At 51.0% G+C, this 16949-nt stretch overlaps 1 protein-coding gene across 1 annotated transcript in view; it reads left to right on the forward strand.

The window, feature by feature from the left end:
* Trak1 (trafficking kinesin protein 1) overlaps window positions 1–16229 on the forward strand; it is a 110349-nt gene extending 94120 nt beyond the window's left edge. Inside the window, 4 exon segments of the mRNA XM_052724703.1 lie at window positions 806–1024; window positions 10276–10378; window positions 13350–13548; window positions 13550–16229. Of these exon segments, the coding sequence (XP_052580663.1) occupies window positions 806–1024; window positions 10276–10378; window positions 13350–13548; window positions 13550–14113 (1085 nt within the window). The 3' untranslated portion in view covers window positions 14114–16229.
* Window positions 16230–16949: the final 720 nt, after the last annotated feature.

A 16949-nucleotide genomic window follows, 5' to 3' on the forward strand; every position in this document is an offset into this window, starting at 1 on the left:
TTCAGAATCCTTCTCAGACCTCCATGGCAAGTTGGAGGACCCAGGTGTCTGGAAGCACTGAAGGCCTAAGCTGCCCCTCACCCACCCCAGCCACCTTTCTATCTGAGATATCACTTAGCTCCTCAGCACCAGGATTTCCAGACACTCCTGGCCCTGTGCACCTTCTTGGTAGAACGCCTGGGACACCTGAGGTCATCAGGGACACTCTGTTACTACAAACCCCACAGGCTGTCACCTGAGTCCCAGGGTCCAGTGTCACCTTGGAGATGGCTCCACTGCTTTAGGCCTCTGTGACGTCTTACCTTGTTCTTGAACCCCTGTCCTCACCTACCTTCCTTCATGGCTACTCTTTTTTTATAACTTCTGTTTGCAGGTGAGTCTGCCGTGGGAGTCTGCAGGCTTGTACCTGAGTGTCCTGTGGCTTCCTGGTCCCTGTGTGTTCTCATGCATTGTTACAAGCTTCCTGTGGTTCTTGTCTGGCCATTTTCACCCTCTTCTGTCAGAGAAATGATAGTGTGTTAAGTGTGGCATGGAGTGCTCTAAAACACTTGTAACCAAACATTGGCACCCAGTATATAGCATGTATTTTCCTTTAGAAGTCGTTGGTTCTTTACAGTGGTGCCCCCTCCTGTATGGCAGGGGATAGCGCCATTGTCCAGTTGAAAGGGTCAAGGGAGCTCTGTCCCGGTCCCCCTCCCATAGTCCCATGCAAGTGCGGGTGTGAGGGTGGGAATCAGTTGCTCTAGCTGGCTGGCATCCTAACCCCCTTCTCTCCTTCTCCTCCCTCTCTCTTTTCTCCCACAAGGCTCAGCCACGCTTCACCACTGGCAGCAATTGGCCCAGCCTCATCTTGGGGGCATCCTGGACCCCCGCCCTGGTGTGGTCACCAAGGGCTTCCGGACGCTGGACGTTGACCTGGATGAAGTGTACTGCCTTAACGACTTTGAGGAAGATGACACAGGTGACCACATTTCCCTCACGGGCCTAGCTACCTCCACGCCAGTTCAGCACCCGGAGACCTCAGGTGAGAGGTCCCGAGCACGTGTGACTGTCTCAGGCAGCAGAAGTTACTCCAGCCAGCCTCAGGCTTCCCCAGAGGAGATGCACAAGCCGCCAGCGCCAGCGGGCCTGGAGGAGGAGGAGGAGGGGTCTGGTGAGGGCGCCTCAATTAGTCCTGTAAACCTGCCCCCTTTGCCGGAGACAGAGCTCTGGGCCTTGCTCACCTCTGTTCCTGGCACCATCCGTAGTGACTCTGTGTCTATAGCTTCCGCTCGTCTGTGTGGGTGACAGGGAAAAGCTTTCCCATCATCAGGTTCTGCTTTTAAAATAGAGCAAATCCTCCACTTTGTGACAAGTAGGCACCTCTGCCCATCTTGGATTGGAGGTGTGTGGCCCAGCAGGGCCCTGCAAGTGGGAGCAGGAGAGGCTGCTAAAAAGTGGGATGTGGTGCCCCGAGAACAGGTGCTCCTGGATTCTGTAGCGGCCATCCTGCCCTGACTCTGATATGCCGTTTCCCATATCATCTTGGGATTTCCAAAGTGAGCAAGCTGAGCAATTTTAGGGGAGTGATGAAGAGTGAGAGGCAGTAGGATGTGTGAAAATCAGACAGAAGTCCAGGCGATAGTTAGATGGTGCCTGGTTGGCCATGCCAGCTCTGTGAAGGAGCATGTGATACTTTCATGTATTCAAAATGGATTTTTTATAAGTGTTCAGTGATACTCTTTAACCAGATACACTGTAAGAGATGTCATTCATCTCTGAACAAAGAGGATGCTAGGTGCTCTGGCTAGCCCATCCCACCACCAGGGACCAGCAGTGTGACCATGGGTGTACGGGTGACCCACAAACGTCTTGCACTGGGGTGGGAAGTTTGTGCTCAGGGCTCCTGGGACCTCTGGGGCATTATGTAGTTACTGCTAATCCACATGCTCCCTTTGCTTTGTTCTTGGACCTCCTAGCTCATTGTCCTGGGAAGACAAAGAACTCGGGGTGAGAGAAAAGATGAGTGACCCCAATACTGTCATCCTCATGACATCCCCAAGTCACTAGATGCAAAGGAAGGATATTCACCTTTCTGATTCATAATTTTAAGTTGTAGAGGCCACAACATTGCCATGCAGTCCAAGGCAGGACGAAGCCAGGGTTTTGTGGTGTCGCCTATCCCCAGGTTAATTGCAGACAGCTGTGGTCAAGGGGCTTGACTTGGACCAACTGTTTCTTTAAATGTCAACTTTAGAGGCGTATCACAACCATTTATGTTTTGAGTTTTTAAAGTAAGTTACCAAGTGAAGGGTATAGAGGGAATGAGCATTCATCCTGGGAGATCTACACACTCAATTAGGCCTGGTGGTGTATACTTACAATCCAAGCACTTACAGTTCCCAGGAAGCTGAGGCAGGAGGCTACATAGTGAGATTCTGTTTCAACAAACAAAAGGACAGGACAGCCAACTGCAGCCTTGAGTCTTGATTTGTTATCAACACTGGGTTCCATCTGAAGGCAGACAGCATCTGGCTAACTGCCATGGAGACAGGATAGCAGTCAGAGGTCACATGGATCCTTCCTGTAGCTGGAATGCCCATCCTGGAAGATGAAAGATGCACCCCTCAGGTGCTTTGGGGGGAAGTTGTTCAGAAAGAATAAAATCAGTGCACCCAGAGCTGTGTGGGAGGTCAGAGGGTGGAGCCCTGGTTATGAGGACTAGAGGCCCAGCCTCTGCCCTTCCTGTGACAGTGGACTTTCTGGCCTAATGCCCCACCCCTCGTGGAACCTTATAGTATATTCAGCCAGCCACTTGAGTTGAGGGCAGTCAAACACATGTAGAGCAGAAACTGTAGAAAGACCAGGCTCACGGTGTGTGCTCCCCGCATAGCTAATCAGTTGTTCAGGGTCGTTCAGGAAAGGTGCCCCGTTTAGCAGTGAGTTCTCTAGAGCTTGTTTTCTTCACGGGAAGCTCTTCTTTGGAAGCACTGTGCAGAGGGCAGGTGTGCAGAGCCATGTGACTCCTTTTCTCCACTGAAATGACCGATCTGTTCTGCTGTCAGGAGTGGGAGCACGAGACTGCCACCCCAAGACAAGCCGGATACCCCAAATGCTCCTTATGCACAGTCAGGGAGTGTGGGTAAAGGCTGATGGGTCTTCATGGGAAGGCCTGGAGCTCCACAGTCTTGGGATTTATGTCCCACTGGCCTGGTCTCTGCTGGCCCAGCGCTGACACCTGAGCTCCCAGAGCTGCTGTGTGCTTGGGAGCATCTCAGAGGGCAGAAGTCTGAATCAGAAGGCAGTTGACAGTCTTCCTTACAGTTGGTACCAGCATGGGTGAAGAGTAGGAAGACTCACCTAGTAAACATTTTCATTAGTGTATTTTAATGTATCTTTTGAAGCATCCTGTGATTTTTTTCCCCTTAATCCCATGTTTTGAGAAGACTGGTTCTATGCTGTTGTGTTGTGAATGATCTAGAAGATTAAAATGGACCATTGAAAACAACCTTTAGGTCATAGTTTTATTTATTTTGATGATTGTTTGATGTCCTGAGCTGACACAGGAAGCACATTTTTATCAGGATAGTCATCGCCAGGTCCCCGGCACTCTGCTTTAGTTCATGGTTGGGGATGGTCTGCATGAGGAAAAGGGTTAATTAGTCCACTCTGTAGCTGGCTGGTGGGAGAGGCTCAGGCTTGAGCTCAGCTGAATCTCCTGAAGACCCACAGGGGAAGAAAAGATTAAACCAACACCAGAGATGAAGTCAAAAGTCAGTTTGTCTGTCTGTCACTGCCATACATGGAGATAATACCCTGAGACTGGCTCATACTTTATCCACCTGTGACCCCCGAAGTGCACATGACTCACAATTGGGCCCCAAGATCCTGGCATCAGTGTAGACCATTAAAATCACACTCATTCAAAACAGACCTCAGAAGTTCTGTTCTCAGAGGCAGAGGTCAGGAAACAGCCTTTGTTCCACTTCCTTACCCAAACACAGATCCAAGCTGTGCTCAGGAGCTTTTGTGGAGTGAAGGAATGAAGAGAATAGCCCGCCATGGGAAGAAGTCTGGCCAGTGAGGCATTCCTTCAGTTCAGTCACAGAGCGGGTGCCCCGTGAGAGCAAGCCCTCCTCCCTGAATCTGTTACACTCAGTCCCACCGCTATCCACAGAGGAGAGTGCACATAGCTTGTATGAAGAAACTGGCCCAGTGGCCCAGCGAGTCTGGAAGGGAAGGTCGGTATAATTGACTCATAGACCTTCTGGTGTCTTTGGCAGAGGGAAGTGCCTTCCGTGTTCCCCATGGGATGGGGACATTTTCTCAGCCCTGACTCTGCATCCTTGAGTCCTTAAAGAGTGAGTGGTCTGCTCACACCCACTGGGTCAGAACATGCTAAGGAAGTCTAGAGCTGTTTCTAAGAGCACTTGGTGGACTGAGCGTAACAGGCCATCCGCAACCGGAAGTAGAGCAGTGACGGAAGGGAATGGGAGAGTGGACTCCTCAAAAAGGGACAGTGCAGGTGTGGCCCTGCCTAAACCTAGAGAGCAGAGCCAACTGGAGTGTCTCCTCTCCAGGACACTAGAGCTGCCATGTGGCTTGCTGAGGCCCCTGTGTGGCTCTGCTCATGTGGAGAGGACTTTATGAGCATACAGGGATGTTCAGACAGATGACAGCCACCCCCTTGAGAAGAACGGGAGACATACTCTCCAATCTGCCCAAGTAGGCGAGGATTCTTCCTGACCTCTGTGTCAGCCCCAGAAGGGAGGATGAGGAGCCAGCGGCGTGTGCTCTGGCCTTGTTAGTAGAAAAAGATCCAGAGAGAGTTTTGCATTTACTCCTTTGACAGTTTTACCATGTTCTAAAATGTTCTTTTCCTCCAGAGGATTCCTTAGAGGCACTCAAAAGTTGTTCCTGCCCTCTCTGCAGGATGTTATGAAGTGGTTCATCTCCTAATTCATACATATTTTTGTGATTAAACAGATAACAGGCAGTTTGCTATGGTGAGAATAGAGTTTTTAAGTTCACAAGAACTAAATGTCAGTTGTATAGAACCAGAAAAAGATCTTATGATTCTTTCCAGAAGATCTACCAGACTGGGGTGTAATGGGCTGGGAGCCAGGGGCTTTCACAGAGCTACAGGACAAGACTAGGGCTGTTAAAAGAAACACTCAAGAATCGAGAAAACTGGGAATGGAGGGAAGCCAGAAGCTAAGAGTTCAGAAAGTTTTGTCACTAAAGTACAACAATTCATAGTTTAAAACCACTTTCTGCCGGGCGTTGGTGGCGCATGCCTTTAATCCCAGCACTCGGGAGGCAGAGCCAGGCGGATCTCTGTGAGTTCGAGGCCAGCCTGGGCTACCAAGTGAGTTCCAGGAAAGGCGCAAAGCTACACAGAGAAACCCTGTCTCAAAAAACCAAAAAAAAAAAAAAAAAAAACCACTTTCTTGGTGAAGTAGGGTAGCTATCTGTCATCCCAGCTCTCAGGTAGCTGAGGCATGGGGATTATGAATTCAAGGGCTAGCCTGAGCTAACACAACTAGACTACATGTCAAAACAAGTTTTGCATAGTCTCATTTGAAACCAGTGTGACAATGTCCCCGTACGGAGGAAAGCGCAGGTCAGCTGTGCAACATCCTTCGCTCCGTGCTTGTACGAATGTGGCCATTGGACACATGGTTTTATACATGATCTTTCACAGGTGCTGTTACATTATGAAACATTTTTCCATGCCCTGATGTTTGTCTTTTTAGGAAGAACTCTAAAACATTGCTTTCGCCTCCTTTTTTGGCTCATGAAAAGGCAACCTTCCCATCCCAAGCAGGATAATGCCATTACCAGCTGGGTATTCTGTAAAAACAAAAACCGGTTCATGAGCTTAGGGCTCGACTCAAACCAGGCAGGCCGTTCAGTTTGGAGAGAGCAGCTTTTATTTTCAGCAATTTTGGGGGGGGTAGGAAAGACCCTTGGGTACCACTGTTGATGTGGTGGCCACTACTGGAAGTGTGTGTGTGTGTGTGTGTGTGTGTGTGTGTGTGTGTGTGTGTGTGTGTGCGTAGAGGGTGGGGAAGGAGAAAGAGTTCATAGAAAGTGTACAGCGGGTGCAAATCACATGATAGCAGCTTCACACCCACGTGGTCAAGTCAAGGAAGGGGAGGGCTTGCTTGCTTACTTCTCTCACCCCAGGCGCCTGCTTCCCACAGAGCAAGTACAGAGGGCACTCTGTGCACTGTAAAGATGGGGTCCCTTTTTCAAGATTTCCAGATACATTTGAAAAAAAAATGTTTTGATATTGTTAGAAGTTATTTATGCCATCTTTAACAAACATATCGTGGGGCTGAAGATGTGGTTCACTTGTTTAGTGTAGACAAAGCCCTGGGTTCTATCCTCAGAACTGTAAACCAGGGGTGGTGGTGCACACCTATAATCTCAACACTTGGGAGGTAGAGTCAGAAGGATCAGAAGTTCAAGGTCATCCTAGGCTATCTAGTGAGCTCTAGGCAGCCTGGTATACATGAGCCCCTATCTCAAAGCAAACAAGACGTAACTGAGTGTGTGGCATGGCCAGTGTCTCCCCATTCTCAAAGGTCTATGAAATAGCCTGGGTTTGTGTCACATCTCAAGACTCCAGTTGCAGCAACAGGCTTCAGTGCCCCTGTGTGTGCCCACTGGCTTCTAGGGTGTTGTTCTGAGAGGAAAGTAGTTAATCCAGTGTATTGTCAGCTTGCCCCTCCCCAGAGGATAGACGAAAGAAAGGGCTGAATGAAATCTATGTCCAAATGTGGCTGCCCAGATGGGCAGTCCCAGTCATCTTTAAGTCCCTGCAGGGCCCTTGAGCTCAGCAGAGCATCTGGCCATACTCCTCTGAGAGCTTTGGGCTATGGGGAAGCAACAACCCTGGGAGGCTTCAGCACTCTGCAGGGCAACAGCCCCCTGGTGTATGTAGCAGCCCCTCCCCGCCACCTGCCACCCAACTCTGTTGGAGCCGCAGGACTGTGTCAGGGGTGACCTACCATGGGTCCTAGCCGCCTCGCCGTAGGCAAGCAGGTAGTGTTACCTCTCAGGTACCTTCACTCCAAGCAGAAGCACACAGGCCACACCAACAAACAAGAACAAAGTGGGCCCCAACCTTCCCACGCCCTCCCACAGCTGGCCATAGCGGGTGTTAGTGTGTGGTACACCAGTCACCTTTATTTCTCCCCTGTGGGTCTCTGACAGTCAAGGCTTAGTTGATTTTAAACCTTTCCAGTTCTTATATCAGCATCAAAACCTAGAGCAAAAGACCAGCTAAACGTAGAGTTGTTAAATGAAAGAAAAATCCATTTCCATCTAAACTGTGGTCAGGTGCCCAGAGTGGGCTGTTGTCTTAGTGAGCACAAAGCCCAGGCCAGCGCAGGGATCCACCTCTGGAAGTGCCTGGCTTGCTTAGTTCCGAACAGTAACCTTGACCCTGCTTGTAACCTGCCACTCAGCCTTTGGCTGTGATCAAGTGTGTCATCTGTCCGTCCCCCATGATGCCCGAAGCCCTCCAGTCAGGCCGAGACAAGAATAAGGACTTCACCAGGAAGTTGGAGTAGTCATTCCAAGAAACCCTGCCCTTTGTGCCCTCAAAATGAAGCCTGTGAGGTAAACAAAATTTGAACTTGCAGTTGAGCGGAGCTTTGGGCTTTGGTGTGCAGTGTGGTCTTGGCAACTCCAGTTTTGAAACCAAGCCCCAACTGCTGAGCGTGTTTTCATATGTCTGGATTGTTCTTTTCCTAAAGCCAAGAATCAGGGCTCAATGTTTTGCTTCTCTGGTACAAACAAGAGGGGCTCTGGAGAGCCCTTCCTGGGGAAACTCACTGTCTCTGTATTGTGTCCCAAGGAAGGGAGGCGCAGCTGCGTCCCGGCAGTCCGTGGTGACACCGAGAGGCCGAGCTCCCAGACATCCCTGTGGTATTGTGGAGGGGCCGAATCCCCGGCTTTGGCTCTTCAGATAATCAGTCTTCTTGGTCTTCAAAGCTGTCCGTTGCTCCTGGGGAGTGGGGACATGAATTTTTAGCAGCCTTTTCTTATCTCCCAAACCCATTTGGATGTGATGGGTTTTACTTCTGTTGATTCAACTCCATCTCTAAAATGTTCTTCTTGGAGACTGTACACATAGTGGCCTGGGGAGGGACATTTGCACACTCTGGCCACACCTTCAGATGGGGCTGCACTTCTAAATTTAATCCCGCCTGACCTTGATTATTTTTTTTCATGTTTCCTCCCACTGCCATTTTGTCCTAATGATCTATTTGCCTCTTTCCCTGTCTGTCTTTCCTCAATAACCCTCCTCTCAGGCTTCCTGTTGTTTTTTTTCCTGGACTTTGTCGCTGTCCAAGACTTGTGATTGTTTGGTTGCCTTATCTTCATAGCTTGATCCATTTTCCGCAGCGTGTTCTCAGTTACCTGAGCTCAGGAGCCACTGCCTGCACCCAATACTAAAGTCATTGTTTCACGAAGGCCGTTTCTTTTATTCCTTTTTATTTATTTTTTTAAATTTATATGCATTGGTGTTTTGCCTGCATGAGAGTGTCAGATCCCCTGGAACTGGAGTTACAGACAGCTGTGAGCTGCCATGTGGTGCTGGGAATTGAACCCAGGTCCTCTGGAAGAGCAGCCAGTGCTCTTAACCGCTGAGCCGTCTCTCCAGCCCCACGAAGGCCATTTCTGTCTCATTTGCTGTGCTTCCTTCTGTGCCTCCCACTAAGGCTGTGCTGGAGGTCCTAGTGCTGGTTGCCACCCCAGGTGTCCCTGGGCCCTCCTGGACACAGCTGAGGCCACCCAGGTGTCCCTGGGCCCTCCTGGACACAGCTGAGGCCACCCAGGTGTCCCTGGGTCCTCCTGGACAGAGCTGGGGCCACCCCAGGTGTCCCTGGGCCCTCCTGGACAGAGCTGGGGCCACCCCAGGTGTCCCTGGGTCCTCCTGGACACAGAGCTGGGGCACGCTGCCAACACGCACTGCATTTGCCCTTCTCTTCCAGCCATCATCACTATTTCTGTGCTCTGGAATTGTCCCCCTGCCTCTGATCTGTGTCTCCAACCCATCCCACCTCTTATTATTATTATTATTATTATTATTATTATTATTATTATTATTTGCGTGTTTGCTTCATTTGGTTTCTGGTTTTCTTTTAAGGCACAGCCAGATTCTTTTTTTTTTCTTTCTTTCTTTTTTTTTTTCCTTTTCAATCCCAAGAGAAAACTTACCACAAGAAGATTCTAGTAGTTTGAATCTTCATAGCCTTTGCATTTCCAGGAGGTGTCTGGGGGCTGAGCTGCTGCAGGGCGAGGCGATGGGATGGGCGCCCCTCTCATGGCTTCATCATGCATATGTTTTGACGCACACCCCACACACACACACACACACACACTTGTTTTTTCTTTTCCCACCAATGCTCGAGTTATTGAGTAAGCACGACCTTGACAATCACGACATCTTGGAGACTGCCTCACTGATGCTTCGCTGGCTCCTGGTGCATGGTCCTTCCACTCCCATGATTTGCTTTGCTCCAGCCTTGGTCGTCAGCCGCCCTAACAACAACGTGCAGAGCGGTCACAGGAGAACACCTTGTTTCAGTTCTAGTAAAAATGGAAACCCTAGAGACCGTGTGAAAGAAAGCTACTGAGTGTGGGGCAGGGAGAGGCGGGTCAGACCAGACTGGGTTCTGGAACTCCTGGACGTTGTTGTCGGGCGGCCAAGGCCACCTCTTACCATGACCATCGCAGGCGGACAGTAGTGGAGCCAACGTCCCTGAGCCCCTTTTTGTGTGAACAGAAAAGGGAGCTTCGTGAGCCCTGTCCTGCTTCCAGGCACCAAGCACCTCTCCCTGCCCACTCCAGCCCGCCTCTGGGCAGAGCACTGGCACCTGCTTGTGAAAAAGAAAATGAAAAGAAACAGCAAATAGTGCTGGAAGAAGGCAGACCGAGCTCTGAGGTGGGAAACTAAATTTATCCATGAAGGCCCATTGGCCCTCCCCCATCCCCTGGGAACTGGATCCACTACTGGCCCAGAACTCTGATGAGGAACCCTGTCTGGATTGGGCCGGAAGCTGGGATTCGATGCTCTGCAGACCAGTGCTCAAAAACATGGTTATTTCTGAGGGGCCACCTTCAGTCTAGAACATCGGTGTCTTGACTTCCTCGCCCAGATCCAGTTCACAAGGTAGCCCCTCACCTCTCACGTCTGTGGAGGGTCATGCTGGATTTTAACTTTTATCGTGGTTTATTTGGATGCAAGGAATGTGTTTGTTCTCTTCCGTCCCAATCTAGCGCACTACCCGGGGAAATGCATGTCGCAGACCAACTCCACTTTCACCTTCACTACCTGCCGCATCCTGCACCCTTCAGACGAGCTCACGCGGGTCACGCCAAGGTAAGGGACTGTGGCTCTGGGGCGGATGGGAGCGGGACAAGTTGGGGGATGCCCTTTCTCACAAGGTGTGGTGGTGGAAGTCAAGAGCCAGGTGTGGTGGAGCACGCCTTTAGTCCCAGTACTCTGGAGGCAGAGGCAGGCAGATGAGAGTTTGAGGCCAGCCTGGTCTACAGAGTGAGTTCCAGGTCAGCCAGAGGTAAATAGTGAGACCCTGTCAAGGAAAAAAAAAAGAAGCCAATTACAACACGGGGACCTGAGTTTGATTTCCATCACCTACAGGCTTGTCATCCCAGGTGGATGGATCCCTGGGGTTCACTGGCCAGAGAGACCTACCCTGTCTCAAACATGAGGTACATGGTGCCGAAGGAACAATACCCAAGGTTGACCTCTGGCCTCTCTATGTGCTCCTGTACCCACACCCATACGTGCACACGTTTGCACCCACAGACAGAGCCCAGTCCAACAGACATAAGCACTTGTAGCCACCTCAGATACAGAGTGGGGGTCGGGGCCACTGGGAAAGCCACTGTCACCGTCCTCAGTGTGGATTTTTAGGACTTTTCTTTCCCGACTGAAGCCAGCATTTCCGCAAGCCCTGGGGATGAGTCTACATGGTTGTTATCCCAACGCTTGCCAGTGGAGCGTGGAGTTCTTTCACAGTAGAGTTACTGAGCTCTGTGGAAGCCCTCATGTCCCTGGAGCTGACTCCAGGAACTGTTCATCACAGCCAAACTATAATGGCCAGTGTGAAAAAACTACAGTGGAGTCACATGCCCACTCTGGCTTGTTTCCCTCTGGCACACTATCTGGAGAGATGTTGATCTGTCTGACTTGATTTCAGCCGTATGGCTCCCCTCCCTGCCTTACAGGGAGACAGGAGAATGGACCCCCACAACACAGGAGAGCGACCCTCACACACACCACTTTCTGTGTGATGCAGTCAAACAAGATCGCAGCATTAATGGATGGTGTCAGGGAGGGAGGTGAAAAGGGCCAGCTCAGAGAGCACCCCACGGAGCACCTTCAACTATGGACAATTCTCCACAGGTCTTGTGAGGATGACGGCGAAGCACCCATATGCCCTGTTGAGCTGAGAGGAGATGTAGGGCAGAGAGTCTGAGCCCACGGGCAGGGCAGGGGTGAGCACACGGCCAACGGAGCCTGCTCCTGCAGGGCCACGCCGAAAGAGCTGTGTGTGCAAGTGTGGCTGCCACTAACCTGGGGACAAAGGCTTTGACGTGTCTCTGTGGTTGTGCCTGGTTAACATGGCCTTGACCATCATTACTTCTAATCCAGCTAAACCCCAGACCAGCTGAGTGTCGACACTAATGAAGGCCTAACCAAAGGTCTCACCCGACGGGATCCCTCGATTTCTGCTTTGTGTCTGTCTCCATTGCTTTCCTGGGAGATGCTGGCTTCCAGGCCTGACTTCGTTTAGAAAAAATTATTTTTAAAGTCACAGGATGTCCCTTGTGAAACTGAGTGTATTTTTGGCTGAAGCTATAGGCCTCAGACTGCCTGAGTATGTCTTCCCCTGCAAGTCCCATGTGGCCACACTGGGGACCAGGAAAGCCTTGGAAGTGAGGAGTAAGAGGGGGCTGTCTTGCTTGAGTTGGGAAGAAATGCAGTGGAACCAAAACCCCTGAAAAACCTTTCTGGGGATGACTGCGTCAATAAGCCTTCTAGTCTAGAACATTCTTACCTTCTAGCAACAGTCAGCATTTGTAGAAACCTTCCTTGTGCCTTTTGCACCCCACCTCTTCAGTCCCAGAAGCTGCTGAGGTCTCTCCAAGTGCTCCAACTTTCCAGGGTCTCCCCTCCTGAACTAGTGTGAGATGAGCTGTTCCACAATTCCCACCACCTCTGGGGAGACCATCTGCAGGTGGGGCCTCATGGCACCCCCAGTGATACTTGCCTTTGAGTTGTCTCTCTCTAGAGAGGAGGGCCCCTTCTCCATAATGGGCTCTGTTCCTTCTCTTCTTCTAGCTGGTACCTGCCCAAGGTACCTGGGCCTCCTGGGGAGAGGTTGCTATGCCTAAGTCCTAGGGACCACTCAGCTGGCCTGTTGCTAGGGAAGCTGACCACTCCAGCTAAGGCCTAGAGCTGGCAACCACTGACATGGGTCCCACAGGGTGGTGATAGCAGATTCTCCTTGGCTTGCCTGCACTCGGAATCAGGGCAGGGCTCCCTGAAAGCCAGCTTTGTGAGCAGAGTGCTGCTTCTCCCTGATCCCCTGCATCGTGGTGGCTTTCCCAGCGGGACGACAGATGCTGTGACCTCAAAGCCCCCAATCAACAGGCCGTGGTGAATGGGCAGAGCTCCGAGTTGCAGTCATTCAGTGCCAAACACTCTGTGGGCTTTGAACATTGCAGAGCCTAGACAGACTGATCATGTGAGGTGCGGCTTTGTCCTCACACTAGCTGCCCCACTTATCCCAGGGAAGAGCGAGCTAGAACGGCAAGCGGTCGGGGGGAAGGCCGTGCGCGGCTGTTTGTGCTGTCCCCATAGCATAGCTCCGATTTGCATCTCAGGAAGATCGGGGTTTGAGAAAAAAACTATTTTGGGTAATTTGGTTGTTGAAGGGTCTGCTTCCTGCCCTGACAGCTGTGGGGGCCACTTCACGTGTGGAATCAGATCTGGATTGTCCACTTCCTGCCCAGTGTGACACTGAGCAGGCCAACAACTGACCATGGAGCTGCATCCTTTGCCAGAGGAGAGGGCTCTATGTGCCCCTGCCAGGAATGAGCAAAGGGGACCATGTGCAGCTTCCTGTTAATTGAAGCACAGTCTTATGTAACAGGGACCCCCCCTAAGAAATGAGGAGCAGATGCAGACAGAGCACCTGAGGGCACCGGGGTGCCTTCTCTTACCCCAAACTCCTTCTGTGCACTCTGCAGGAGGCAGGGCCACTGATCCTTACGAAGATGCCTGTGGTCTTTCTGATGAATAACCAGACCCCATTTTCTTTCAGCCTTAACTCAGCCCCAGCTCCGGCTTGTAGCAGCACTAGCCACTTGAAATCCACACCAGTGGCCACGCCATGCACCCCCCGGAGACTGAGCCTGGCGGAGTCCTTCACAAATATCCGCGAGTCCACAACCACCATGAGCACATCCCTGGGACTGGTATGGTTACTGAAGGAACGAGGCATCTCGGCGGCTGTGTATGACCCCCCAGAGTTGGGACAGAGCCGGCAGGGGCTCCCTCCTCCACTCCTATACCCCTAGGATGGCTGTGATCCCATCCACCCCACCAAACTCTCCTATGCAGACACCCGTGGCCTCCCCGCCCTCCTTCGAGTTCAAGTGCACGAGCCCTCCCTACAACAACTTCCTGGCCTCCAAGCCTGCCAGCTCCATCCTGAGGGAGGTGAGGGAAAAGAAACATGTGAGGAGCAGTGAGAGCCAGACAGACGTGTCTGTCTCCAACCTCAACCTTGTGGACAAAGTCAGGAGGTTTGGGGTGGCCAGAGTGGTGAACTCAGGACGTGCACATATCCCCACCTTGACTGAGGATCAGGGACCTCTCCTCTGTGGAGCCACAGGGCCAGCACAGGCTCTTGTTCCTGGGGGCCTGGTGCCCGAAGGCCTGCCTCTGGGGTGTCCCAGTGGCATCCGACGGAATCGCAGCTTCCCCACCATGGTTGGGTCCAGTGTGCAGATGAGAGCCCCCGTGATCCTCACCTCGGGCATCTTAATGGGTGCTAAGCTCCCCAAACAGACTAGCTTGCGGTGAGGCCAGGGATCGCTGCCCTCCAGGAGACCAGCGTTTTCCTCTATCTGCTCCTCGCCTCCTGTCCCCCACAGAGCACTCACACCCTTCCCCTCTGAGGTCTACTTCTCCTGAGCTAGACAAATCAAACTTGTGCCTCGTGGGGGGGAGTAGAACTCCACACGGTGTGTACACAGGCCTTGAGGACCTTGCGTCTGCTCTCTTCCACTGTGCAGGAAGGGATAGCCCTACAAGGTTACACTCTCGTGATGTCACCTGAGCTCACCCGGGGGAAGGTGGCATCCTTTCTTCTTTACTTTTAAGAAGCACTGAAATTCCCAAGGGTGTTCTTATCCCATGGATAGGAACCTGGTGAATCCTGCATAAGACTGTCGGGTTGCACACCATAGCCGCCGCATGGCGCAGGCCACAGTGCATCCCCCTCCTGGTGTCGCTGGCCTCCTTGCCCACCTTGACAGCCCACAGGGCTGCTCACCATCAGAGAGCTGTTCTTCTGTTGTAGGTGGTCCAACTTCATCCAGATCTGCTCTGATGGGTTGTCCGTTCTCGGGTGTGACCTGAAGTCACCCTGTGTCTGTCGTCAGCTGACAGGCTCAGAGCCTGACCTGAAAAGAATGTATTTACGCTCTGACGCACCATCAGACAGTCCCTCTATGTTCTGTGTGATGGATTTTTTTCATTTTTAAACATTTTATTAGCAGGGAAGTCTCAGTACTGATAATTTCTCCTGGTGGTCCTGACACCAAGACACAAACGGCGTACACACTAACTTGCTGATAACATGGCTTATTTCTGGGACCCAGTGTCACAGCCAGGTTGATGGATGACCAGTTTTCACTGTAACAGTAGGATCAAGGGGACAGGGAACAAGATTGTCAAATCTATACACTGTGGAGAAAAGGGGCGAGTCCCCAGCACCTCACTGCACCCTGGGTCAAGGTTGGTCAGCTTTGATGGCTGCTGGCACCTCTCCTCTGGAGGGAGCTCAGGCAGCATGGTTGAGCTCTGCAGCCATTTAGTGGCTATTTTTTTGTTTTGTTTTGTTTTGAGACAGGGTTTCTCTGTGTATCCTTCCCTGTCCTGGAACTTCCTTTATAGACCAGGCTGGCCTTGAACTCACAGAGATCCACCTGTCTCTGCCTCCTTAGTGCTGGGATTAAAGGCGTACTCCACATTTTTTTATCCTTGTTTCAAAACAGGAATGTTTCCTCCCCATCCCCCAAGCCCTTTGTCTCCTCATCCCATTTCTGCCCATAGGAAAAAAATCAGAGGTGCTTATGAATGGGAGAATGAGGAAGTGAAAGGCCGAGGCCTGTTGCTGTCACCCACTCAGTTACAGAGTTTTATTTATTATCTGTGTGTGCTGTATTTTAATCAGATGCCTCCCCTGCTTCCAGCTCCAGCCAGAGAGTGTGTGTGTGTGTGTGTGTGTGTGTGTGTGTGTGTGTGTGTGTGTGTGACAGAGAGAGAGAGAGAGAGAGAGAGAGAGAGAGAGAGAGAGAGAGAGATCCCACCCCAGGTATAATATTTATTTACTTTTGTCTGAATATGACTGTCCATCTGTGTGTCACATGATCACCTGCCCCAGACATCTCTGGAAAGGTAGCAGCCTGTGTACAAGAAATTGTCACATGGACCCTCCCCCCAGCAAAAGATGTGTCCTTGGATGGAGTGAGGGTCACCTTATATCCACTGAGGATGCTCTGAGAAGGTCCCCAAGCAGCAAGCTTCAGTCCCGCTATTTCAAACTATTTATTCTCCAAACACGAGAGTGCTGGTTCATCACGTTCTCCGCTCTCCTGCCTGTTGTGGGTGTGCGGTCACTCCCGGTAACTTACCTTTCTATTTGAATGTATTTGAAAGCAGTAGGTAGAATAGCAAAGGAGGGTGACAACCATGCCTTTGAATGGACCATCCATGTATTCAGAGGAGCCACCCATCTGCGCTGGGAACACCAGTGTGAAAACTGGCATGTTAGAGGTTGTGATACTTAGTGTAGTTAATAAACTGGTGAGCAACATCAAGCAACCACGACCAAAAAGTGTGTTGTAATGCATCAAGATCAACAACAAAATTTTATTCGCTAATGAATATCAATAAAACAAGCTCAAAGGCTGGAGACTTTGGTCTATCTCTTGGTGTGCCTGTGTGTGGATATGCGCACCTGAATGTAGTTGTCCTTAGAGGCCAGAAGAGGGCAGTGGGTCCCCTAGAGTTAGAGTCAAAGGTAGTTGTGAGCACCCTGACATGGGAGCTAGAAACTGAACTCAGGGCCTCTGCAAGAGCAGCAAGTGTTCTTCACCCAAGTCATCCCCACCTTGGTACATATCTTTTCACTCAGGAGATTAGCCTCTTCAAAGAGTTGGGGGTGTTTGGCTCTTTGGAGACAGTAAATGAAAGGCATATACTTCACATACTATCTTCCTCCCATCCTTTCCCAACACAATTTCCCAGCCAGATCCTGATACACTTTTCAGGACTGCATGCCGCTCCATTGTACACACATGGTGAACACACATCCTTCTGTCCCCACAGTTGGTCACAGAGTTGATTCTCGTCTTTCACAATCAAAGCACAGAATGAACAAAAACTTGCACGTGAGTGATTTCCCACACAGGTGTGCACATCACAGAGAGTCACCAGACAAGTAGTGTTGAGTTTCCTTGCATAGTTTTGCCAAAAGACTTAAGAACCAAGTGAGACAGAGGAAAGGATAAACTCACTAAGTTAAACACTGGGGGTCTGGTGTCATGAGTGTTAGGCACACAGGGGGCGTGGCTTCATGAGTGTTAGGGACAATGGGGGCGTGGCTTCATGAGTGTTGGGGCATTGGGGGCGT

The sequence above is a fragment of the Peromyscus californicus genome, unplaced genomic scaffold (assembly GCF_007827085.1).
Source record: "Peromyscus californicus insignis strain IS unplaced genomic scaffold, ASM782708v3 Scaffold_11__1_contigs__length_118956290, whole genome shotgun sequence".
NCBI lineage: Eukaryota > Metazoa > Chordata > Mammalia > Rodentia > Cricetidae > Peromyscus > Peromyscus californicus.